At 46.1% G+C, this 23836-nt stretch overlaps 3 protein-coding genes across 6 annotated transcripts in view; 2 read left to right on the plus strand and 1 right to left on the minus strand.

Moving 5' to 3' along the window:
- Window positions 1–17346, minus strand: LOC144106570 (eukaryotic translation initiation factor 4E type 3-like). 2 transcript variants are annotated; one of them, XR_013309048.1, is made up of 9 exons: window positions 16943–17346; window positions 13496–13571; window positions 11732–11887; window positions 10443–10509; window positions 7962–8120; window positions 3680–4927; window positions 2014–2411; window positions 959–1947; window positions 1–918 (listed from the first exon to the last, which is right to left on the minus strand). XR_013309048.1 is itself a non-coding variant. In XM_077639417.1 (6 exons), exons 1-6 carry the CDS (start codon window positions 17155–17157, stop codon window positions 4875–4877), a joined length of 726 nt encoding a protein of 241 aa, XP_077495543.1. In that variant the 5' UTR covers window positions 17158–17218; the 3' UTR covers window positions 1–4874. The 2 variants fall into 2 exon arrangements, 1 of the variants encoding a protein (XP_077495543.1); XM_077639417.1 differs by having other exon boundaries at window positions 1–4927; window positions 16943–17218.
- LOC144106569 (uncharacterized) lies at window positions 5619–6997 on the plus strand. Its single transcript, XM_077639416.1, has one exon. It carries the CDS (start codon window positions 5748–5750, stop codon window positions 6501–6503), a length of 756 nt encoding a protein of 251 aa, XP_077495542.1. The 5' UTR covers window positions 5619–5747; the 3' UTR covers window positions 6504–6997.
- The window catches only part of Nmnat (nicotinamide mononucleotide adenylyltransferase), a 27118-nt gene continuing 19929 nt past the window's right edge, over window positions 16648–23836 (plus strand). The window contains exons 1-3 of one of the 3 annotated variants that reach the window (XM_077639414.1): window positions 16648–16786; window positions 20982–21135; window positions 22424–22572. In XM_077639414.1, the coding sequence (XP_077495540.1) occupies window positions 21035–21135; window positions 22424–22572 (250 nt within the window). In that variant the 5' untranslated portion in view covers window positions 16648–16786; window positions 20982–21034. Of the gene's footprint in view, window positions 16787–17711; window positions 18024–20981; window positions 21136–22423; window positions 22573–23836 lie in introns of those variants that run through there. The other 2 variants (XM_077639413.1, XM_077639415.1) reach the window with 2 other exon arrangements.

The following is a 23836-nucleotide window of genomic DNA, read 5'->3' on the forward strand; positions in this document are numbered from 1 at the left end:
CCTACTTTAAAACATCTTTTATTCTTTGTATTTTTCGAGCAAAACATTTCAAAGAACACTATGTGATGTATCACTGCCTGTGCAAATGCACTTCAGGTAGCAGCCTATTAAAGCCTGTACAGCACGTCTTGAAATATAGTACATGACCAATCTGGAACCTGGTACATCAAGAAAACCATTATAGTAGCACTCAAGAACACGTGGGCCTATATTTACAAACACTGGTTTCAAGCAAACACTTCAGGAAGCAATGAATCATTTCAATCTTTCAAACACTTTGTACTGTCTAGACACATAGTTCGTGAAACACTAGCCAGCTTGGCTGATGCGTGCTGAAAACTTATGTGGCCACCCACCGCAAGCAGGCATTCAAGAGTGATTCACAACAAGCAGAGAGGAACGGCAGACCACCACTCATTTGTGCAACTAGCAAAACCAGGGCTGTTGGCATGAATACACTGCAAAAATATATCAGCTAAGAAATACCTACATGCCAACCTCCCACTGGAACAGATATTGACAGTGGATCCTGCACTGCACCCGAACGCCCGCCCCGTAAGTGTACCCACTCCAATCCATGAGTCCACCCATGCCAATGACCTTTACCCCCAATAGAGCTTTCCAAATAACTATTGGCTTAGCAACCAGTCTGCACCTTGCACGTCCACACACCACAGAGATAAACTGCAAATGAGACTCCACCAGCCCAGCATGGCATATTAACACACTTCTTATTGCGCTAATCACAGTATGCAGCCGAAAACGAGTTGCAAGTTTTTGATAAATGCATTGCATGCACTAGAACTAGTGTCTCACAAGACCTTTTGAATAATAAGAAAGTAGTTTTAGTTTTATTCAAGGCACTGCAAATGACAATGGCAAGACTATGCACACTCCTAATTTAACTTGCTTGGTGCACTGCAAGACATTTGATACTTTGCCAGTGGAAAGTTCTTACCTTCAAGCCAATTGTTTTCACTAGAGAACAAAGACAGGAGAGTTTTTTCAATTCAATGCCACCCAATTGGCTCAAATGTAAAGGACAAAACACTACAGAAGCTGGGCACACAAGGCACTACTACTGATAATGCTGTAGACGAAAGAACTACCATGAAAAGAATGACTTGAAAGTCAGAAAAGAACCCTGTGAAACCTAATAAAAACAAGTTAATGAAACAAAACTAACTTATTCAGTCAGCTGCTTGTGGTTTATTGAATAAAGTTCTTCTTGCCTCTTTTTATCATAACATAACTTTACAACTCAGAGTTATGAAAAAAAAGAACAAACACAACACTGAAAATTAGCAGCAAAGTTCCCGCATACAGCAATCTTTCATTATAACGAAGTCAGTGGGACGGCGAAAAAATTCTGATTAAGAAAAAATCTGACCAAGCATTGCACGAGGTCGTGGTCGCCGCTTATGCATTCAACCTTAAAGGGGCTGTGAAACACCGCTTGAACATATGCCAATTACACTTCATATGGATTCTTTATGTCACACAGATGCTGACTAAAAAAGAATTACGAGAATCAATGCATAGGAACGGGAGTTATTCAATGAAGAAATTTCGAAATACAAGCAAACAAAATGCTGCCCTCAACTCAATTTTCGCGCAGCTTCCCATTCCCATTTCACTCTCACAATAACGACACTCAGTGCAACCAATCAAAACAGCCTATCAGAGCTTGTGGCGGAAGTTGCACTCCATGGTTGCCTGTTCTCTGTAACTCGTTCATGCCAAGGCTGGCAGCCCCGTTTGCATGGTTACAACAACCATGTGAACCCTCAGCTGACCCAGCGATGCTTCACCATCATGTCGACAGCGCAGAAGGGAACACTGATCAGTCACGTTCTCTTACTTATGGATCCGAACTCGAGCGCAAGATACTGCTACGCTGTGACAGCCTGCGCAAGATATCAGACACATTTAGCATAGCGCGTACCGCTACTGCTTACCGCCAATCATCGCTCGTCCCTCCTAGTGCGCTGGTTGGTCACGGCGAGCAAGGACCGTGCGCTGTTGACAAGAACGTGGCGCCACCTGGCGCCGCCGCCTGGTGATCCTCCACAAGCTGACTATGCGCACTGCCTGCTAAATGTGAAACGAGCGCACCCTTCCTTGGAACTGAAGCGAACGCTTATAGAGTGTAATGGCTCGATCGGATCGATTCCGCAAAGCCGCTCTTGGATACATAGAGAGTAGCCATAAGTGATGAGTGCTGGGTCGTAGAATGTTTACAGAGAGGCGCAAAGTCCTTCGATGCAAAAAGTAGCCAGAGCCTCTAGTGGTGTATTTTTGTTTTACTTTATTTACAGTGCTTTTATCTAGGGCAAACAAGTTGGTTTTGTTAATGTAATATAAAACACAATAACTTGACAAAGCGTATTTTTAGTTATCAACACAATTTGCTGTATATTTACTCTTTGTCCAATCATCAAGCTTGCCCTAAGTGATGTCATATCCGCTGCTAAAAACCGCCACTGTATGGTGACACCGTCAGGGCCACGAACTTTTTTGCGAGCTAATTAAAATAATAAGAACTGCAATATACGCGGTACGACTGATGCTAATAGCATAACTATAACTCATTCTATGCAACCAACAGGCAAAACAATGCACTGAAAATGTGTTTCGGGGCCCCTTTAAAGGATATTTCGAATCACGAAGGCAGTGGCCACTTTTGTAGGCGTATTTCGAGGGCAGTGGCCGTTTTTATAGGAGGTGGGGGGGGGGGCGGTCACGGAAGGCCAAAAAAGAATCAGCTGGAAAGCACCATAAATGCCGTGGCTCGAGTCTGAGGTTTAGTAGAAAGATGACTGACGCCAACCAAGTTAATTTTTGAAAAACACGACGTTTCGGGACCGGCTCAGTCTCTTCTTCAAGGTGTGACTACAGGCGAGGCGCAGCTTGGCTTTTATGCCCTCATGTTGAATAAGTCCGGATCAATGGCCGCAAACCATGGATGTAAGACGAAGGAAGTGTCCCCAGGGAGCGATTAATATTCTTTCGTGTCTGTTGTATGTGCCACGACTCCAGCAGAAGCCTCCTGCGCTGGTTACCTTCGGTCTCTAGTAGAATAGTGCCGTCAAAGTCAATTCGGTGGTCACATTCCTCGCAGTGTTCGGCTACCGCGCTGCGCTGACGGTTAATTTGTCGGACGTCCGCTTTGTGTTGCCTCATTCTTTGAGGCAACAAAATGAGGCCTTTTCGGCCTCCAAGGTACCGCGGTTTTCTGGCATTGCAAAGAATTAGGGAAACTTTATTTTTGTGTGGATTCTATCACAGGGGACACCAGCGATGTGATTGTGACCGAGATTAACGGTTCGAGCGGGCTGCACCATGGAATTTGACAGCTTCCGTTCCCTCCGCTGTTAACAGCTGGGGAAACTCGGCACTCATTTGGCACCCATTATTAGGCAAGTCATCGGTTTGGTACTTTTGTGGCCTGTTCTGTGCCTGCATGAGACTAATTCGTCGGCACTATTGTTTTGACACTGCATGCGCAAAAGGGTCGCCGCCGCCAAACCTCCGCTTGCCCCTTCATTCTAAGCGGGTCAAGCTCTTCGTGCGCTTTGAGTAATGCGGCTTAAAGTGCATGTGTTTGGGTCAGGACTGCAAGACATTTAGAATAAAGTGATATTTCGAGTAAAGCGATTTCGTTATAATGAAGGATTACTGTATATTACAAAATCCTGACTGCACTAGCAACTTTTCCAATACCCTAGATAAATAACCGAGGCTTGAAACAACAGTACATAAACAAGTCTTTTGGAAGATCTAGCTTTTATAACACCGCATCTGGGACATAGAATCTTCGTGGCTGTTTCAAGTTATAGGAGATTTAACTACTAATGAATATTTAGCACTGCAGGCAAGCAAATTATTGCTTTCAGTCAGCACTTGCAACTGAAAATTTTGTACATGTACAGGAACATAGTACAATCCTGAGTCAGGTAGCCTAGTCGTCAAAAATTAGTTACATAAGAAAGATGACTGGGCATTCGCTCACTGTGGACAAACCTTATTGAAACCTTATTGAAGACGGGCTGCAGTATTTATCTTCAAATAAAAACTTGTCTTTTCCACTCATGTCTATAGTGCTATAGGATTAAGCAAGCCCCTAACACCTTCAGCCCTCGTGCAGAACAACAATACATTGCAGCTCAGCTCAAATCTGCTTCATGTGATAATCTGAAATCACATATTCAATCACCGTAACAGTGTGGACCACATCATGGAACTTTGGCAGGGTAAGTTACTATTTGTGCTGAATAGGAACTATGCTATGATATAAACCTTTCAACATGGCAGTACAAAGTAATACAATTTCAGAAATAAAAAATTAAAAGCAAATAAAACATGAACACTGAATGCAATATTACTGAAACAGGCATGTGACTGCTGCTAGCACACATGACATGCCTCAATTTTTAAAAATCATGTCTTCCTTTCAGCGAAAAGAACCTCAAGTAACTTTTGGGACACTTGAGACAACGCTTGAGGCTCCTTCTCGAAACAAACAGCTTTTGGCTACAGATAAAAAGAAATGGGACATGAAAGCAGTCTACAACCAATGCTGCAACTCCACTGTGCAACACAGCCTTTTTGTTCTATGAACGCAAGCAGAGTGGAGGCACAAATCTGTGTAAAACACAGTGCTGATAAACTGGGGTTCGTTCTAGATCAATTCAAAGCTAAAACCAACTGGAAGCAAACATATATGTAATAGGACTTATAGCACAGCGGCAAACACCGAAGCACCAAGGTCCAGCTGTGCGGTTGTGCTTGATGCTTTGCTGGGCAGCAAGCTAGTGTCGCCACTCAGCAGGGCATTACCATCTAGCCTGTGCAGATCGCAGGAGCTGCGCTGACTAGCGGGACATCTTCTTATGGCCACCCTCATATGCAAGTCGGGACTGGTGAGCTGGAAAAGCAGGAACAGGTGAGCAGAAGCTCTTTACTTACTGAGGCTAGGCAAGCAAGATGATTTTTTTATTTAAACTGTGTATACTTTGATAATTCATAATCATAACAGCAGTGTCAAACTAGACAGTACCTTGATGGAAGAATACATGTGTAGCCAATTGGAATCTGGGCGCAGATATTTAGGTTTATGCTCTGGTTATGCTTGAGTCCTTCCTTCTATATATGACTGAATTGTAAATATTTTCAACACTTTAGGTCGAGATTCCCGTACTGCTCTCAAGGTAATAATTGCAATATATCACTATTACTCACAAAGCTAGCCCAAGAACCCATCCAACTTTAAGAGACCCGAAGTGGTGAGTTGGCAAAGCAGGAGTGCCATAGCGCCCATAAATTCAATCCAAAGCTTTAAAGCAACGCTACAGAAAAGCCACACACTGAAGGGCTAACTTAATTGAACACAATGAAAAGCTGACAACGCTGATTTGTTTTCATGCGGAATTAATTGAAGAAAGCAAATACCACGACACATTTTTCTATCAAGTTTCCACGAAAAAAAGAAGTTTCGCTGCAAGAACTCTGCAAGAAACAAAACTTAAAACCGAAAACGGGAACCGAAACCAAAACAAGAGCTCCTCACGCTAGCAGCGCCACCTAACACCGGCCGCCTTTCCTGCGGAAACGGAAAGCGACTCTACGTCATCGTGAACAGGCGAAGGAAGGAGACCGCTTTTGCTTTTCTGCTTCAGCGCGTCGGTGAATCTCACATTCGAGGCTTTTACTTTCTGTCAGCGCTCTGAAACTTTTCCCCACACACCATGGGCGACGCGGAGAGCGGCGAGCTCGGCGTGGCGACCCCGCAGAAGCCGTCGTCGAAGAAGCCCCGGCCGACGGCACCCGTTGTGGTGCCCAAGAACGCGTACGACGTGCAGCGCCTCAAGCTCGAGCGTCTCATGGAGCACCCCGAGCGCCCCGTGCTCATACCGGAGCCCGCCAAGCCACGGGCCCCGCACGAGGCGCCCGAGTTCGTGCGCAACGTGATGGGCTCGAGCGCGGGCGCCGGCTCGGGCGAGTTTCACGTGTACCGGCACCTGCGACGCAAGGAGTACGCGCGCCAGAAATACATCGACCAGAGCGCCCGCGAGGAGCAACTCGACGCCGAGTACCGCGAACGCGTCGAACGCAACCGTCGCGAAGCCGAGGAGCGCACGGCCAAGAAGCGGGCCAAGCGACTGCGCAGAAAGCAGAAGCTCAAAGAGCGCAAGACGACGGGCAAGACCACCGCGTCGTCGCACTCCGAGCGAGACGACGAGACGTCACCCGATGAAGACGAGGACGACCAAGCGGCTCAGGGCGCGTCGGCAGACGCCGAGGAGACTTCGGCGGCGCCGGACGCCGTGCTGACGACAGCGGACGCCGAGGAAAAGACGGGCGAAGAGAAGGTTCCCGAGCCAGACGACCCAAAACCCGACGCAGACGACAACGGCGAGCCCGCACCGACAGACCCCGCCGAGGACGCCGGCCCGAGAGCGGAACAAACCGCGGATACGGCGGGGGAAGGCACGCAGGATTAGTGCCGCTAAGCTGAGGTTTGCACGGCAACGCAGTATCTTCGCGACACCTCGGCTCACATGATGTGGAACGGAGCTGACGGAAATTGCACAGTGCCAGAGAACAGCTCCGACGACCGGGTGGCGGTGGCACGCACTGTCTGAAAGCGCAAACCCTCCGAGCAAGTTCGACAGCACTCGTATTAGTCGGAAGCGCTTGACCATACTTTGATAGTCCGGGCGCGACCGGGCACCGTTCACAACGGTCGCGAAGCGTGTGAAAGTGCGCGTCACGAGCCAACTTACTGCAGTGCTGTGAAAACCGTTTCTCACGACTTGGTTGCCTGCGACGCTGACTGTTACTGCGTCCAAGGTGCATGGCGAGAAATTCGTACTTTGACTTCTGGCGCGTCAGTGATAAGGCGTTTTTAGTTTGTTTCGTGTGTCTAAGAGACACCCAGGCAGAACTCTTGTTATAAAGTGGCAGTGGGTTGCTGCACACTGTTATAATGATGAAACAGTGCCTCGTGATTCATTTGTTGCCACGCTGCCAAGATGCTAGGCATGCAATGAACTCAGCTGTTAAGTCTAGTGTTGCTCGGGCTGTCTGTACTAGATTGGGCAGGTTAAAGTGGTACAGGCATGAAATTTCTAACGCCAACAAGTGATCTCATTAGTTCCTCTACATACAAGGATGCCTTCCAGCAAGTTTCTGCTGCAGGCATTGAGTGGAACATATTTCAATATGATTTTCAATACTGGCAGGCAAGCAGCTTTAACGTTTTAATGCAATAGTGCTAAGTCTCCCATTCTGCGTATTACACTCCACAATGCTGCTTTTATTCCGGGCAGAAAAAGTAAGCTAGACTCAGAGCCTTCACTGATCTTAACCACAACATCACCACTGGTGCCTTTTGGCAATGCTATGTGCAGTTACTCAAAAGCGATCGTTTTCACATAGCGGCCTCACGTTTTCGGAACTCGATGTCAGCCGCACGCTTCTGTCGCGTGGCTTTTCACATCACCAAAGCTCCTAGAATGATTTCAGTTTTAAAACAGCGCTATCAATGAGCTGACCACACTTCATCCCTGGTGGTAGCACTGGCACTGCTGTCTATACACTTTTCAATGTCAGTCACACCACTTGCTTATCAAGGAGATTGTTTTAAATGCCTCCATTACTCAACATGTCTCAATGTGGTGCAACTTATGACGAGCTCATTTCTAAACCACCCCCCTTTTCAAATGAAAAAAAAACAAATATTTGTTCTATGTTAAATCGTGTGCCGGTAGTTACGACGTATTCCCTCTCTTGCTGCACGCACGAAGGCCAGATGGTACAAGAGTCAGAAAACGTGATAAGAGAGTGGCATAATTTGCTAGTCACTTCGTCTGGGTGGCACTGAAATGGAGGAGGCACTGGCACAGGAAAAAATCAAATATGGTGGATGCTGTGGAAAGTGCACAGGTGGCCACACTCACGTTTGTAGAACTCTGCTATGGGATGGATTCCTTGCGGCAGGAGTGAATGAACACGGGAGAGCACCGACGCACCTTCGCTGAGGCGCGCGTCCGCATTCCACAGCTGCACTATGTCGTCCTTCTCCCGTACACATACCGACACTCCGCATATCTCGTCCCCTGCGTCACAGGTGCGAGAGAGGATAGCCATCACTCGATGCGATTTCTTTCTTGCCAACAGGCACTGCGCCAATCAATGAGGTCACGAACAACACTGGTGCCGACCCCTTTAGCTCAGCAATACACATCATTTTGCTGCACATATTGACAACCACGACGTCTTGACAAGATTTTTGGGCTAGCTTCCATAGCTTGGACTCTCCTTAAAAATGGACACGAGAGATTTTATTCGAAATGAACCAAATCCAGACAGTGAATTTAAGTTAACTCCAGCTATAATTTTAAGTTCAAAAGAACCTTCCTTTGAACAATGGGCCATATAACTAGCATTTCAAAGGATATCACGTAACAGCCTCCAATGCGTTCCTGTCGATAAAAAAACGCGTTTTTCTCGGTTTCTGTCAAGGTGAATTTGGCTCATTAAAAAAAAAAAAGTGAACTAGGTTTTCACCTTTAGCATGAAACATCTCGGTGCATTTTTCCAGCCTTACCAACTTGTACAGAGTGTGCCTCATTTGTGAGAAAGCCTAAGCAATGTACTCCTTGTGAAATGTGATGAAAGCTGTGAACTTTGAGGTGAAGTGTTGTACGCCATTTATGTGCTGATTTTTGCTGCACTTACATGCAACCAGCGCCTGTCTAAAAAGCAGCAGTTGCGCAGCTTTGTTTTTCACGTCATGCAACATGCTATAAACACACTCTGGACAAACTTTGCCTACCGTGCACACACGTCTCCTGCAAACAGTGGGATCAAAGAATAGAGTTCAAGTAGGTACGAAAAAATGAAGTTCATTGACAATGTATGTGTGCAGCCTTGAACCGAGAGGTGTACTGCACTTCTGACAGACCTGAGCATTGACCACAGTATTATCATGATTCTCACTTATTTCCATGTTCAGCTAAGCACCTTTGTTTTTTACAATCACTAGCAGCACATCACAATTTGGCAATGTGCTGTAACATTACATTTCACATGAAAACCCAGAAAAAATTGCCGTCATGCAAGTGCTCTGACAGAAAAACTTCTGTGCAAAGAACACTATGCTGGGCAAATTACATACAGACCACAGCTAAACTGCTGAACTTATGTAACGTGAAACTAGCAGCCATACTTTTTATATGATGGAGTACCAGTGTGCTGGTGCAGTGTGTAGCTGTATGTACCCATTCATTCTAGTAACAATGTGACATTCATGCTTTATACTGCTGCTACACAGATACAATCAATCATGACTGAACTAAATGCATATCCACCAGCGTGATGACGAACGTTTAAGGCCCTGTCTCCAGGAACAGTCACACACCCTAATTTAGGTTTTGTGAGCTTCATGTCAGTCAAACTTAGCACAGCTGTGCGCTATTTTGGGCGTTGACATGTCTCACTAGTCCATTCTGTCCCAATTTCTTCCCTTGCCACTGCGGCGCCGCTTAGCATTTGGTTTGGTTTCTGCAGTTTAATGCCCCAAAACAACTCGGGCTATGAGGGACACCGCAATGGAGGGCTCCGGATAATTTTGGCCACTAGGGTTCTTTAAACATGTGGCGCTGCCACTTGTGAGCTGGTGCAACGCAGTAGCGGTAGGGCTCCACCACGGAAAATAGTCCCTGTCGCGCTGTTCTCATCGTTGAGAACAGCATGACAGTGAGATCATGTTGAGATGACAACATCTCGTCTTTGTGATGAAACAAGCAACATTGCCCAGACTTTCACCAAATAAATTTACTGTGATGAAAGCAGTTTTTGTCCCATTTTTCCGGGGTCTTTCGATAATCAAACATTTTTTACGGCCTCTTGAAGTAAGAACTAACAAGCTTCTGATATATGATATACGGGGGTTTAACGTCCCAAAGCGACTCGGGCTATGAGGGACGCCGCAATGAAAGGCTCCGGAGTAATTTCAAGCACCTGGGGTTCTTAAATGTGCACTGACGTCACACAGTACACAGGCCTCCAGCATTTCTCCTCCATCAAAATTCGACCGCCGCGGCTGGGATCGAATTCAAGTCTTTCGGGTCAGCAGCCAAGCACCATAACCACTGAGCCACAGCGGCAGTTCCTCGCTAACAAGCTTTTACTGCACAGCTAATGCTGACAGGGTTGAAGAATCAGTTCAAATAAACTGGCAGCTTGAATTCACAAGGTGCCACTGTGGATGCTGCGCAGAGAAAGGAGGCAACCAGACACGTCCAAAATCAAACCACTAATCTGTGTGTGGGTACGAAATCCACATACGCAAGAACGGCGCAGTGTTTGAACAACACCTGCCAAGCAGCCACTTTGCGTCACCTCTGACGGAGAGAAAGAAAATCTGCAATTCTCACCTGGCCGCACATCTTCAGAGAACTGCTCTCCAATGGCAGCCAACAGAAGCTCCCTCCACACCAATGGCTGCACCAAGGAGGACAAGCAGCTCACATATAACTGCACTCTTTCATTCACAATCCGAAAATAATGGAGCCTCATTAAAAGGTTCAGGGCAGACACAGCTATGAAATCCTAAAAAATAGCCAAAAAAACTGATTGTTTGAAAAGTGTTGCATCCGCTCGTATGCCTCGTTTTTTATGCTAGCCCAAAGTTTCATCGCTGGGATAAACTGAGAAAAAAATTGCTTCGTGAACCGTGGTGACTGCATTGCGGCGAAACGGCCAGACAACGGGCACTTTTCTCCGTTATACATTTCCGCCTAAATACTCATCACCTTGCGGAGCTTCATGACTGTTTATCTATTTTGACCCCGTTTGTTTCTTTGCACTCCCAGGACAATATTGCAGGTCAAGACATCATTTGTTTTTCAAATTCACGAATTTTAAATTTCTTGCAAGAAATTTTCTCCTCGCTTCAGGTAAGTAAATGGTCACTGCACTGCAAAAATTCAAAGCCAAAACTTTCACTTGGCTAAAAAAAAAATTCTAAGAATGTCTTAACTCGTAGCATGCCAGCAGAAATGCAATGAATGTTCAACCAGCCTGCTGCCACATTTTTTTTACTCATTTTAATAGGGCCACAATGCGCACTTCCCTCTCCTCCTCCAGCTGAATACATACCACCAGCTCCAACTGTGCATGCGCAGTTCCTGTTAGCGACGGGCGCATGCAACAGACGGCGGCAGCTGTCAAGCACATGCTTGCCACTTCACAGGTGCAGTTGACGCCTCACCAAACTGGATCATGCCTGCATCTCCTGTACGCATCTGTTTTCAACCAGTAGCAGAAGAATTTTTGCCAATCCCCAGAGGACACCACATCTTGGGAAAAAGTCGGATTACCACAAGCCGATTACATTCGGTTTGGTTTTGTTATTGAGGGTTTAACGTACCAAAGCAACTCAGGCTATGAGGGACGTTGTAGTGAAGGGCATCGGAAATTTCTGCCAGCTGGGATTCTTTAACGTGCACTGGCACTGCACAGTACACGGGCCTTTGGAATTTCGCCTCCATCGGGATTCGACCACCGCAGCCGGGATCGAACCTGCGTCTTTCGGGTCAGCAGCCGAACACCATAACCACTGAGCCACCGGGGCGACCCGATTGCATTCAAGGAGGTGACAAAATGCATAAATGTGTCTCATGCAGATGAAGCACGAGCAAGCGAACAACTCCTTCCTTCTCACCGTGTGCTTCTTGTGGCAGCGTATGCGCCAGGTGCCCCCCCGCTGGTTCTCTGGGTCCTCCCATAGGGGCCGCCTCTGGCCCCGCATCAGGTGGTATGTGTGCCGCAGGCCAAGCTCACATACGTCCGGAATGTGATGAAGCACCGCCCAGAAGCCCTGTCACACAATAAATCCCCGACAAGTTGTGGGCAACCCGATGGTGACAATTTGATTTTAATGGCACTAAGGCAAAACATGGTCAAAAACCCTTTTTCCCCCAAGTATTTCACCCTTGAGAAGCTGAGCACAAGGCGAGGGGAAAGCTTGTGCCCACTGTAAACCAGTGGGTGATTGCAGGCAATGAGAATTGAACCCCGTACCTCCCACATTAGGTGGATGACTGCGGCCAATCTAGGTTTACTGATTTCATGTTTACACAGAAACGAAAAGTGCACAAAGTGACGATGGAATGGCTTTGCGGGAATATGAGTCAAGAAGCAAGACATCACTCATTGGTGCGAGATAACTCGTGCAGTTCTTGTTGCGGAACCAAGTAAAGTAAAACCTCGTCGATTTGAACCCCTTAATTCGGATATCTGAATGATTTGAACTGATGGCACGGTCCTGGCCAACGGCCATGCAAGGCTAGGGCGTCGGACGCTCGCTAATTCAGACACTACAGGCCTCACACTGGTTAATTCGAACGGGCTTCCAAAGGAAGGCCACGTCCAGATATGACCGGCACAGTAAGCAATCATCAAAATAGCGTGAACTGCATGCTGCAGAGTGCTATCTGGCAGCATGTGCCTCATGCTGCGAGCTATGGAATGTGTGTGCACACTATTTTCTTTATCTTCCGGCCTGCTGCTTTTCTCAGCACAACAAGGTATGCCAATGTTTGATAAAAAAAAGCGTAAAGTGCTCTATGGCAGCCGTTCGAGAGCACACTGCTAAGGGAGTGTGCTGTGTTGCTGGTTGTGCACAGAGGAAAAAGCAGCAATGGCTGCTGATGCAGCGGACTCGTTCTGCTTCCAACACCACACTTAGTGAAGGCGACTGAAGCAGCAGGCTGGCAGCGAACAGACAACAGGTGTGCACACTGTTGTGCAGGTGCACACTGCACAGGTTATGCCGCCATCGGAAGTTGGACATTATTGGGGTTTTGGCAGTTTCTTTTATGGTAGCAGACATCTGCTCACAATGACAAAAGTTACACAAATTGTTCTCTTCTCCTGTCTATGTATATACAAGTGCATTCATGACACATACACCTGCAGTCAATAGTTTAGGGAATACAATATATTAGTGAAAAATTTAATTTCATCGCTGTATCTTCAAACAGCCAGGAACAGATTATGCAGCCTAATTCTGCATATGCAAGTTACACAGCGCAACATTAAATCAAAAGCAAATGCAGACGCGTTGCACAGAAATTAAATTTACTTGTCAAAATTGTGTTCCATAAGCTTTTGACAGTAGGTGTGCTACTTAGTTTCAAACTGTCCTCTCTCCCCTGAGCAAAATTATGCTAATCCATAGAGGCTATCCAGTCTTTATCTCCGTATGTAATGAAGTAACTACCACTTCCTCCTGGAAATCACAACTTTTCTATGTTCCTTGCAGGCAGTTGGGTGAAAAAACTGATTATGATCAAGAAAGTCTAGCACTGCAAATGTCCCAAGTAGCATCAAGGTGAAAGTAAGTGAGAAAAGAAAAAAAAAGACCAAATAAGAGCAGTTCATCATACAGTGTGAGACCAGCCCAAAAATCACACAAATGTATTACCTGCACAGTGTTCACGGTGTAAATTTTCTTGAGGGTGGCCGCATATTCTGCTGCTGAGATGCCTCGGCCTTCTGTCCTGAAAACATACAGAGAAAATTTGCGCGTTTAACTTGTTACTACACACTGAAAAAAAAAAAAACACATGTCAAATGCACAGATTGCGCTGGGAACACAAATAAGTCCAGCGCAGCACATGCTCCTCTTTTTCTCTGGTTCTTTTCTTCAACATCAAATGTTTAGAGGCAGTATTGTGGAGGCGTGAAGGAGCGAAAAATATGACGCCAAAATGAATTTGGAGTCAAGCGAAAGTAAGACTTCATCTACATTTAAAATGAACACTTGAGTGCGTGGCAGTGTTCATTCCGAAAGTGGACAGCCACACAGTCTTTGTCAAAAATATGCAGCCCAAAGGGTTTTCTTCCAAGCCGTGTTGCGAGGCTCAGATGCAGACACCTTTTGACAAAGAATGTACATACTGAAGAAAGCTGCAATGTTAGTGAGTACACTGAATGATCAAGGAGGGAAGAGAAAAATGCAGCACCACCACAAAGCAAGGCCACTTGGCCTGGTGAAAGCAAAAAATGGTACGGTAAGTAGGGCTTAAAGTCCTGGAGTGGGCACATAGGCTATGAGGAATGCCGTAGTGGAGGGCTCTGGGTGAATTTCAACCATCCGGGGTTTTTTAATGTGCACTAACATGTCGCACAGCACATCAGTATTGTTTGCATTTTGCCTCCATCAAAATGTTTGGTTTATGGAGGTTTAACGTCCCAAAGCGACTCGGGCTATGAGAGATGCCGTAGTGAAGGGCTCCAGGAATTTCAACCACCTGGTTTTGTTTAACGTGCAGTACAACGGCATCTAGAATTTCGCCTCCATCGAAATTCGACCGCTGCGGCCGGGATCGAACCCGCGTCTTTCGGGCCAGCAGCCGAGCGCCATAACCACTTAGCCACCGCGGCGGCGCCCATCAAAATGTGGCCGTGACAGCCAGGATTTGATCCAGTGAGCTCGAGTTCAGTAGCCGAATGTGAAGGCCACTAAGCCGCCACAGCGGATTTTCTCTTTTTTTTTTGTTTTGGTCAGCATTCTAGCTTTAGATGCAACAAAAGCTTGGTTCGGGCTAGTTTATTCGAATTTCTATGAAACACAGTGCACAAAAAAGAAATCAAGGATGACACAAAAGCACCAGTCAAGTCCACCTGTGTCATCCTAGTCTTTTTTGCACTACGTTTCATAAAAATTCTAGGCTTGCATGCCTTCCTCAGCCACATTTTTTTAAAACTGCTGTTGAAGCTGAAGCCATCCTAGTCACTCTTTCAAAACGCTACAATTGGATACAGTTCTTCCACAAAGGAAGCAATGCATCCAGTCTATGCAGAGTCATTTCATGAATGTTAAATACAGCAAAGAAGGTGGGATGCACAGGCTGTTGCCATCAAACTTTTGGCCGAATAAATCTTTGTCAGAGCAACGGCACGCATCCTTCTTGCACTTGTTTGTGACATTAGCACGTGTAGAGAGAAAGCTCCACACTCAGGAAGGCCTAGCAAAATTAAACTAGTCTATGTCCCAATCAGCAATTCGTACCAATTAGGCCCAAAAAAGCTTTACAACAGCTGGCACATTTTCTCATGAATAGCGATGGCTCAACAGTTGCAGATGTCCCACAGACCCAAACTGACTGTGTCCAAAATCGCAATTCTTACCAAGTGAAACCAACAAACGCCAAATTTGCGTAAAGATGACATTAACCTACTAGACGACACTGTGAGAACTGTACGCTGGGACAAATTTAACTTAAGTAATGTCATTTTGACTATGGTGAAAATTGCAGTATTCTGCATTTGTAACGTTGAGTGAAGGTAATCAGTGTCGGGTTAGACAATGGCAATGCTTGCACGGTGAACTCAAGGCCTTGGTCCCAGCATTTTATGCCATATGCATTCTATGTATGAAAGAGATGCGCAAAGATTTGATTTAGTACGGTGCATCATCCCTCATTTCGTGAGCAGCGACAACCAACACCAGGGAGCCTGGCGGGAACCAGTGCAAGAAAGCAAGTATATTCCCGCCGTTCCCAATAAGCATGAGGTGTCTAGTTCTTCGCTGCATTTCAGCTAGACAAATGAACATGCTCATGCACTGCTAAACCACCAGCTTTACAGCTGTTTACAGCACACCATGCCACAACTTCGGGCATCTAAACTTATTCTGGCTACTCTGAAGCAATGCACTGCAACTCAACTACAAATTGGTTTGAAATGCTGGAAAGTCCGGCTTCTTAGCATTTACTGCTGCACAGTACAGTGTGGTCACAGTCGGTTCAGTTGTGCTGTGAAGATAAGACGATAACAGTGACATGTTCAGAAGCAGCAGCCAGCAAATATAGAATCATAAATGGTCATCAGAATCACATAACTCGGAAATGCCAGGTGAGCCATAAAGCAATAAACACGATTTGGAATGTCTTAAATGCCCAGAGGGATTATCTAGATAACATATGCGACATAGCATGTAAAGGTATATGTCAAAGAGACAACTTGCTTACACCCCTCCTAACAAAGGTCACACACACTGACAGCTAGGCGCTTAAAAAGTGCCCAGCCTGCCTAACTTAAAATTGTGTGCAGACACAATATACAAATCAGCATTGATAAAATAGCCTCCATACCTTCCCAACCACTGCATCGATCGATATCGAAACGAGATAGGAAAAAAAAAAAAAAGCCTGACCCCAGCCCTTCCCTCCACCAGCTAGCTATAGCTCAAGTCCCCTAACGGTAGGTCTACGACCGATGATTTATCACACAGGTGCCCACATCGTAACTAAATTAGGAGCGGAACTGTCGAAGCACTTCAAAGGCACACCTTACACGCGAGTTCAGCTTCAAACGTAGTAAAAAATAAAAGAAAGCGCAAAGCCCAATAACATTACAGATTGCACGCAGATAGGCTGCACTTACGAAACCAAAACAATGAATCACAACTCAACTAATCGAGAATTAATGAGCGCACGTCATCTGACCCTGTAATTTTCTGGCCAACGTAGGAGGCCAGCCTACAGTGCAAGAGCGCGCAACAACGTCATTCGTATTTTTGCGGCGCGCGCAACACCGCTTCCTGTCGCTTCGCGAAAACAACGCGCGCGCGCCAAGTCAAGGTGACGCCTTCGCTCGCTGCGCGAAGACAACCGAGTTATCCGACGCCGGTAGTGGTTCTCGTGAATCGTTCCGGGTTTCGCTCCAATCAGCCAATGCCCTAACTAGTTGGAGCGCCGATCCACTAGCCGTGAGTATGCGTCGTAAACAAAGCACTCTTCCGATCGCAGCTCTCCGCTGCCAACCCCTTTCCTAAACTGCTTGCTCACGCGCACCCACTCGAGCACCGGCAGTTTTAGACGCAGCGCGCGCAAGGGATCGGTAGGGAAAGCAGATGTGCGCGTACTTGTCAAGCCAGAAGGTCCACTCGGTGTTCAAGGGCACGCCTTCGGCGCCGTCAACGTCCGCCACTGCCTGATGGACATCGCAGTCTTCGTCGGATCGGCGGCTCTCGGTCTCGGCGTCTGCCATCTTTTGCGCAGGGCCGCCAAAGAAAACTGCACGTGACGTGAAGCTTCCCCTTGTTCTTCTTGAGAAGTATGGTTCGTTTCGGTTTCGCATCCGCGGCGAGATATGCGGCGCTCAAACTGCACGACGCGAGCGGTGTCTAAAGGCTGATAGGTTTTACTGTAGCAGCCAGTTATATGGAGAGGCATATAAATTACAAAAATTACAAATGGGTAAATAAGGACCAATGAGGCAAAGGGCATTCATGACGTAAGTCACAGGACAACCCATGGGACAACGAACTTGTTTACAGTAACCATGTGACAAAACCAACCGACAACAAAATCGGATCTTTAAGTAGCGTCTTTGCACCGCAAACATTAGAACACAAAATGCACAGTTTTTCAAACTCTGCAGTGCCTCCACCATAGAGTTTGAAGAACCACTATGAGGACGAGCCACGTTGAAAAGTAAGCGTATCATTGATTGGAAATAATGCTTGAATCTTACACAAATCATTCTTTGTTTAAAATATATTTTCTTCTCAAATTTGTTTGAAGCCGCATTTGCAGTGAAAGATCCAATACGTCGAAGAAATTTGCGATAACGAAACAAGAACACAATGCAGCTACTGGCCGCTTTTTTGACTTGCATTCGGGCGCGAATCCGAATCCTGTAGGCAGTCGACCGAAGAGGAGCAGAAGACGGGAGGTGTGTGGCAGTTGCTGTGCTGTCTGTGTGAGGTTGCATACTGCTCCTGGCTCGTGACGTTTCTCGACGGTTTCTCAAGGAGCAGGTGTACAGCGCTAACCTAATCTTCTGAGCTGTTCAAACGCCCAGCGGCTGTTACAGCCGCCGTCATACTAGCGACTCGCACCGCCGTCATTCAAGCGTCGCGACGATGCCCCCCGCCAAGAAAGTGGTTCTGCTGTCTTGCGGTTCCTTCAATCCCGTTACCAACATGCACCTGAGAATGTTCGGTATGTAGGCACTCAACGCCTTTCCTGTCACGTTGAAGTCGCTATTTAGAAGGCTAGCGAGAATATGTCAGCGACTGTTTGGTTCGGAACGCAAGGAATCCGCACACGCGATCGCTTAGCAGCTTCCAGTACAGGCGCAGCACTTGAGTAGTGCTCCGCGATATCACTCAGCTCTTAGTTTGTTTATGTGCCACCCTGTCGACTCGCGGCTGGTCGCTTGAAGCACGTGAAGCTTGATGAGTGCTCAGTTGTGCCCTTTCTTCAAGTGCGCCTGCCTGTCAGTAGATTCGTGGTGTCGGGAACGCATGAAACTACCGATTTCTTACTGCGTCGCTATTTTATTCTTCGTTTTGTTTCGCTCAGCTCCATTTCGCCGATCGTTGAATGAGCTCCGGTGAGGGCGAATGGGGGAAAGAGGCTATGGAGGACACTACCGGCGGCGATCGTTTCATGCGGCCAGGCCAACATTGTGCAATGTCCTCCGGACGACGGCCTCACTTACGTTTGCTCTTTTTGATTATTATTTTTTTTTGTGGCGTGTGCGCGAAATGCCAAACGGGCGGGCGCATTGCGGTCGAGTGGTTACGCGTCGTCCGCTGGCACAGAAATACGTGTTGTGCGGCAGTTGAGTGGTTACAGGTTGTAAAAATAATAAAACAAATAAACAGTGAAGGACAGACACTTTCGGAACTCCTTTCGTTAGCTGTTTTTTGTTTTTATGAACTCGCTCGCGGATCTAAAGCCCGTTTGCTCTGAGTAACGTAGTGAATTGATAGTGAACAGATATATATATATCTCCTGGACATATGCATCAAGTGTTACCAGTAGTAAAAGTGACACCAGAGAAAACGAAATTGTTTCTTTCCTACCTTGTCTATGTGACTTGAGCTGTACACTTGTTTACTTTGTAGTGTAGTTTATTAATTCTTAATGCCTTTTAAAAATCATTGCGATGGTTAATAAACTGACTGGAAATTTGCGTGAAAACTCGTCCTGTAACAGGAGTGGGAGCTAAAGGAAAGAAAAAAGTTGCGTCCCATTGCACACAAGCAGTAGAGTTATTTTAAGAGACTGCAGTGAGCGTTGGGCTTATCCTGTGCTGGGTCTGATTGGCAAGCAAACAGCTGAAACTTACCAGAGTGTTTAACTGAGGACAGTGGTCAAATAGAGTGTGAAAAGGAGCCAGCTGCACAAGTCATTGTTTACTGAAAAATACTGTACTAAAAATGTGTGATCCTAATTTGTATTTTGACTGACATATGGAGTAAAATTGTTTGAGCTTATGCTTCGCACACTGTGTCATGAATTGATGTCTTTTGTCTTCTTGGGTGGGATTTTTCCCTGGAATTTTTTTCCCCCGACATATTTGCTGGCAAGCAGTTTATTTAGTTTTCCCCTGATTTGTTTTGTAGCACCTTCTCGCCCTTTGTCATTGCTGTTGACATGTTAAGCTAAAATGTTTGGTTTGCACAGTCTGCGCATGTATTATGGGCTACTTCTTGCGCTTATTCTTTAGAAATTCCTTTGGGCGCTCTGGGTTTTAATGGTAACCACCTCAATCAGGGTTTTTAAATATATGCCTGGGAAAAAGAAAGAAGCGGTTGTTCTAGAGGGCATGATTGTAGTGACTTTATTGCAGCATGTGTCCAGCTTAGCCATGTTGGTAGTGAGAAGAATAGAGCAGAAAAAGAATGCGCACGCAACTGAAACTAAATCTAAGAAGAATCTACGGACGAGGTCTGAGAGCTCTGCACTTTTTCAGCAGGGCTAATTAAAGTTACAGCCAAGTTGCACATAGAGGTAAAGGGTGATCTCAGTCGAGCGGAGCAGAAAACGACAAGCAGGGAGGCAGGAGTGGTCACACAGGAGCGGGATATCTCCCCTGCTGCCATGGCTAGACACTGAGCATGCACACAAGGTCATGTCAGTGTAATCACTCTGGCAGCTATGAGCAGTTGGTTCCGAGGTGCAGAAGCTATGCACATAGTCTCCATATGAAAGAGTGTGTGGAGGAAGGGAAGGGCATGAAAAAACCCTCTTCATTTTGCAGTCTTGTGTGTCATTTAAGCTTGCCTAGAATTGTGTAATTAGTTGCCCTGACATCAAATATGCATTTGCTTGTGAATGTGTGCATTTCATCCTTGTCCAGTGTGGTGCACTGAGTATATTGGGTTTGTGATGCTTCGCTGATGGCCTTGTTGCACTGTGGACTCTGAAACTGCTGCTCTCCAAGGTGTAAGCTGTCTGAAATCTGTAGATGTTAAGTATGCCTGTAATTGTGGCATTTTGAAGTTTCGGACCCCTTGAGAGGTCACATGTTTTGATTCTGTCGTTGAGTGGGTGCATACACCCATTGGGGTAACTAACAGCAGGCTACTGCTGCTTTCTTTGATGTAATGTGCCCACTGTCAAACTGGCGGTGGAACCTTTTGTTCTTCCTGACTGTAATGCTGGCCTGTCTGTGTTTTGATTGCACACATGCATGTCAGCTTTTTTTGGCAATGCTTGGCTGCCATATAGGGCACCACCTTCAGCAGGGTTCGGCCTAGTGAAAAAGGAGGCACTTTTGACAGGCTCCAATGAATTGAACTGTTCCTGTGTTGTCGGTTAGACGTCAATTCATGTGATGCGTACTGTTGCTAACGCGAGTTTAATCAGTCAAGCGCCATCACGCAATGACATCCCTTTCTGGTAAGCAAAAAAAGATAGCTGTTCATTCGAGGGAGTCACTTATATCAGTCTTGACTTGTAATCGAATGCACTGTGCATGTCAAGTACAGTGTGAAAAGGTAGGAAAGGAGATAACACAGGCATAAACTTGCAACCTTAATCATTGAAAATGAGCACCTGTGCCGTCTTCTCAGCCTTTGTGTCTTATTTTTATTTTAGTTTTGTAGTTCTCTTGCTGAACTAGCCCTATGGCAAGTATTATAAACTGACAAGCTTGTGTTTGCGCAGAGTTGGCCCGGGACAGTCTCTCCAGCCCGTCGGTGGAAGTGGTGTGTGGCTTGATGTCCCCCGTGTCCGATGGCTATGGCAAGCTGGGTCTGGCACCTGCCAACCACCGGTGCCGAATGCTGTCCTTGGCTCTGGCCTCCTCCTCTTGGGTCAGGTAAGTGGTTGATGAGGGTGCTGCTCCATAACCCACTATCTTCAAAAATTTTATTTTTGATACAAGTTGCAGAACCGAAATTAATTTCTGATACAGGTACTCAATATTCATTGTTGATACTTTGATAAATCACTGAAATTGCCAATAACAATGAAAATGGTATTATGAGTAGCTAAGTCAAGAACTTTCTCTGACGTTTCTGGAATCTTTAGCTTATTCAATATAGTACATTGTTTTTGGAAAGGTTTAAATGAATCCAGCCGCACGTATTTCTTTAACCTCCAATTTTGTGAAGCTCCGCTGTCAGCGCAGCTGATTTCTTTAGGAATTTAGGAGAATGCGGAAGCCCCAGAAGCCCCCCCCCCCCCCCCCCCCCCCCCCCCCCTGATATGCCTGTAAAAAAGAGAGTGGATGTACAGCCATTCAAGAAGTGTCCCTACGTAATATCTCAGTGGCTGTGCAAAAGTTTCATTGTAAAAGGAATGAAAGCAGGATGTATTTTAATGTGAAAGGTAAAAGCACATTTTTTTTTCAAGCACAGAGTTCAGTATTGGGTAGAGGGAAACACATTCTACAGTTTGGGCACTTGTGGAGTCACAAATCTAAATGAATGACTTGCCTGAGAAATCCGATAAGGTAGGGAATCAGGCTAGTTGGCAAACGTTTATCTTATTAACTTGCACAAAAGAAAGGGCATGGATTGAGGACGGCTCACATGCACGCTCACATGCATGTACGCACTAACACACATAGTATGCATGTCATCTCCAGTCCTTGTTCTATCATCAGCCTGACTACACCCACGTTTAAAGCTTTTACCATTGGCCATTTTGAAAAATTCTGCCTTTTACCTTCACTAGATGGTGTGAAATAACATTTTAGGTCCTTTACACCACCTCTTCATTTCTGTCATATAAAATCCGGCACAAGACAATTTTATATACCTTGTGTTTGGCGCATGATGGTCTTAGCCACCTATGTGCCATAAAACCCAACACAACACAACACTGACTACGCCCACTTGAGGGCAAAGGCCTCTCCCGTGTCTCTCCAATTAACCCTGTCCTCCGTGCTCTATAGCAAGTGTCAGTGTTGTAGAACTGAATTTGAGTAACACCAGTGCTACAGCCGTGCATACTTCAAGAACACGCTGCATCTCTGCTGCTTGCTCACCCCTGTTAGCTTGCTGCTTGCATACATCACTCTTCTTTTATACCCCTGATAGCAGTGCTTCATCATTCGGCCTTCCCCCCCCCCCCCCCCCCCCCTTTGTGCCCCTCTCTGTCAGGCTAGACACATGGGAGTGCGAGCAGGACAGTTGGACGCAGACGCGGCGTGTTCTGGATCACCACCGGCAGAGGATTGCTTCCGAAGGGCTGCCCACACACTCAGGGGCCAAGCGACGACGGCGTCGCCAGAGCAACGACAACCTGAACGGTATGTGACGTGCTTTATTTACCGTAAAAACCGGACTATAGGTCGGACCGGAATATAGGTCGACCCCCTAACCAATTCTAAAAATGAAAAAGATCTTTTTTCAATGGTAAAAGTACCGAAAGACATCCTTACTTTGAAGCAAATGCGACTCGAGAGGTTGCACAATGGTGACAGTATTTAATTTCATTTAAATGCTGCTTGTATGCACACCCGGCAAATTTTTTAACAATATCGCGCACCAATCGGCCCGCGTGTTTGTTTCTGGCACAGGCAAGTACGGCGCCATAGAGCAAAGCCCTCCTCTTCATGAATCGCCGCAACCAGGATGGCGAGTCTAGAGGCACGCGCGATCTCTGCCGCTTTCACGCGGATGCATTTGGCAGTCACAGGCAGCGATCTTGCTCGCAGCGCAACGTTTCCTTCCTATTCTCGATACACCACGCAGCTTCTGCCTCCGCCAGTACTGAATGCTCTTTTCGGATACTCCAAATTCGCGCTGTGCCACCAGGTTCCCGTGAGCTTCCTCGTACTCAATCGTGTTTTTCTTGAAGGCGACGGTAAATTGCCGTTAGCTTCCGCTTTGCATCTACTGAAACGCAAAATGGCGGCACTGCTGCTGATGGCGATGGTGATGGAGGCTGTTGACTTCAGCCACCCATTGTTGCAAGACTTCCGTATTTTTTCCGCCAATGACCGGTATATAAGACGGGGGTCGACTTTTCACCATGGTTTTTTGAAAAAAAGTTCGACCTATATTCCGGTTTTTACAGTATTGCTCACTGTCTGCGCATGCCTAGAGCGTTTCCTTTTTAATTTTCGGACTTTTGTTGTATGTTGAATATTTATTTTTTTCAGTGAAATACAGGAAATGGGCCTCAGATGAAAAGCTACGAGGCTATCCTTAGAGGTGCCCGACGCCCTTTTGGGCAAGTTAAAACATATAAAAATAAAAAGGCAGAGTAAAAGATCATGTGCACACTCACAGGCAGACATACACATGAAATACATCTTGACATAATACAGAACAGCGAAATTTCCGCTCATCAAACAAAGAAATCAAAGTGAAAGGAAAATCATTGAACCACTAAAGATCGTCGAAGAGTATGCAACTCTTTGTGGCTTGAACCTTAAGGAATTAAGTACTCAAAGTAATGCTCTCCTAGGCAAGGAAAAGAACAACGGTGCTGCATGAAAGGAATACAATTTAAAGTCCTTCATAGTTGCTGTAGAAATGACTTGGTTGTTTATACAGTGATGATTAGGT

This window comes from Amblyomma americanum, chromosome 10 (assembly GCF_052857255.1).
Source record: "Amblyomma americanum isolate KBUSLIRL-KWMA chromosome 10, ASM5285725v1, whole genome shotgun sequence".
Lineage (NCBI taxonomy): Eukaryota > Metazoa > Arthropoda > Arachnida > Ixodida > Ixodidae > Amblyomma > Amblyomma americanum.

Bases quoted from the DNA above. Each gene is read 5' to 3' on its own strand.
- LOC144106569 (XM_077639416.1), top strand. From the start codon at position 5,748: ATGGGCGACGCGGAGAGCGGCGAGCTCGGCGTGGCGACCCCGCAGAAG.
- LOC144106570 (XM_077639417.1), bottom strand. From the start codon at position 17,157: ATGCGAAACCGAAACGAACCATACTTCTCAAGAAGAACAAGGGGAAGC. The intron at 10,510-11,731 runs GTGAGAAGGAAG...TCCTTGGTGCAG, and splicing joins GCTGCCACAAGAAGCACACG to CCATTGGTGTGGAGGGAGCT. The intron at 4,928-7,961 runs GTGAGTGTGGCC...CTGCTTTTCCAG, and splicing joins CATAGCAGAGTTCTACAAAC to CTCACCAGTCCCGACTTGCA.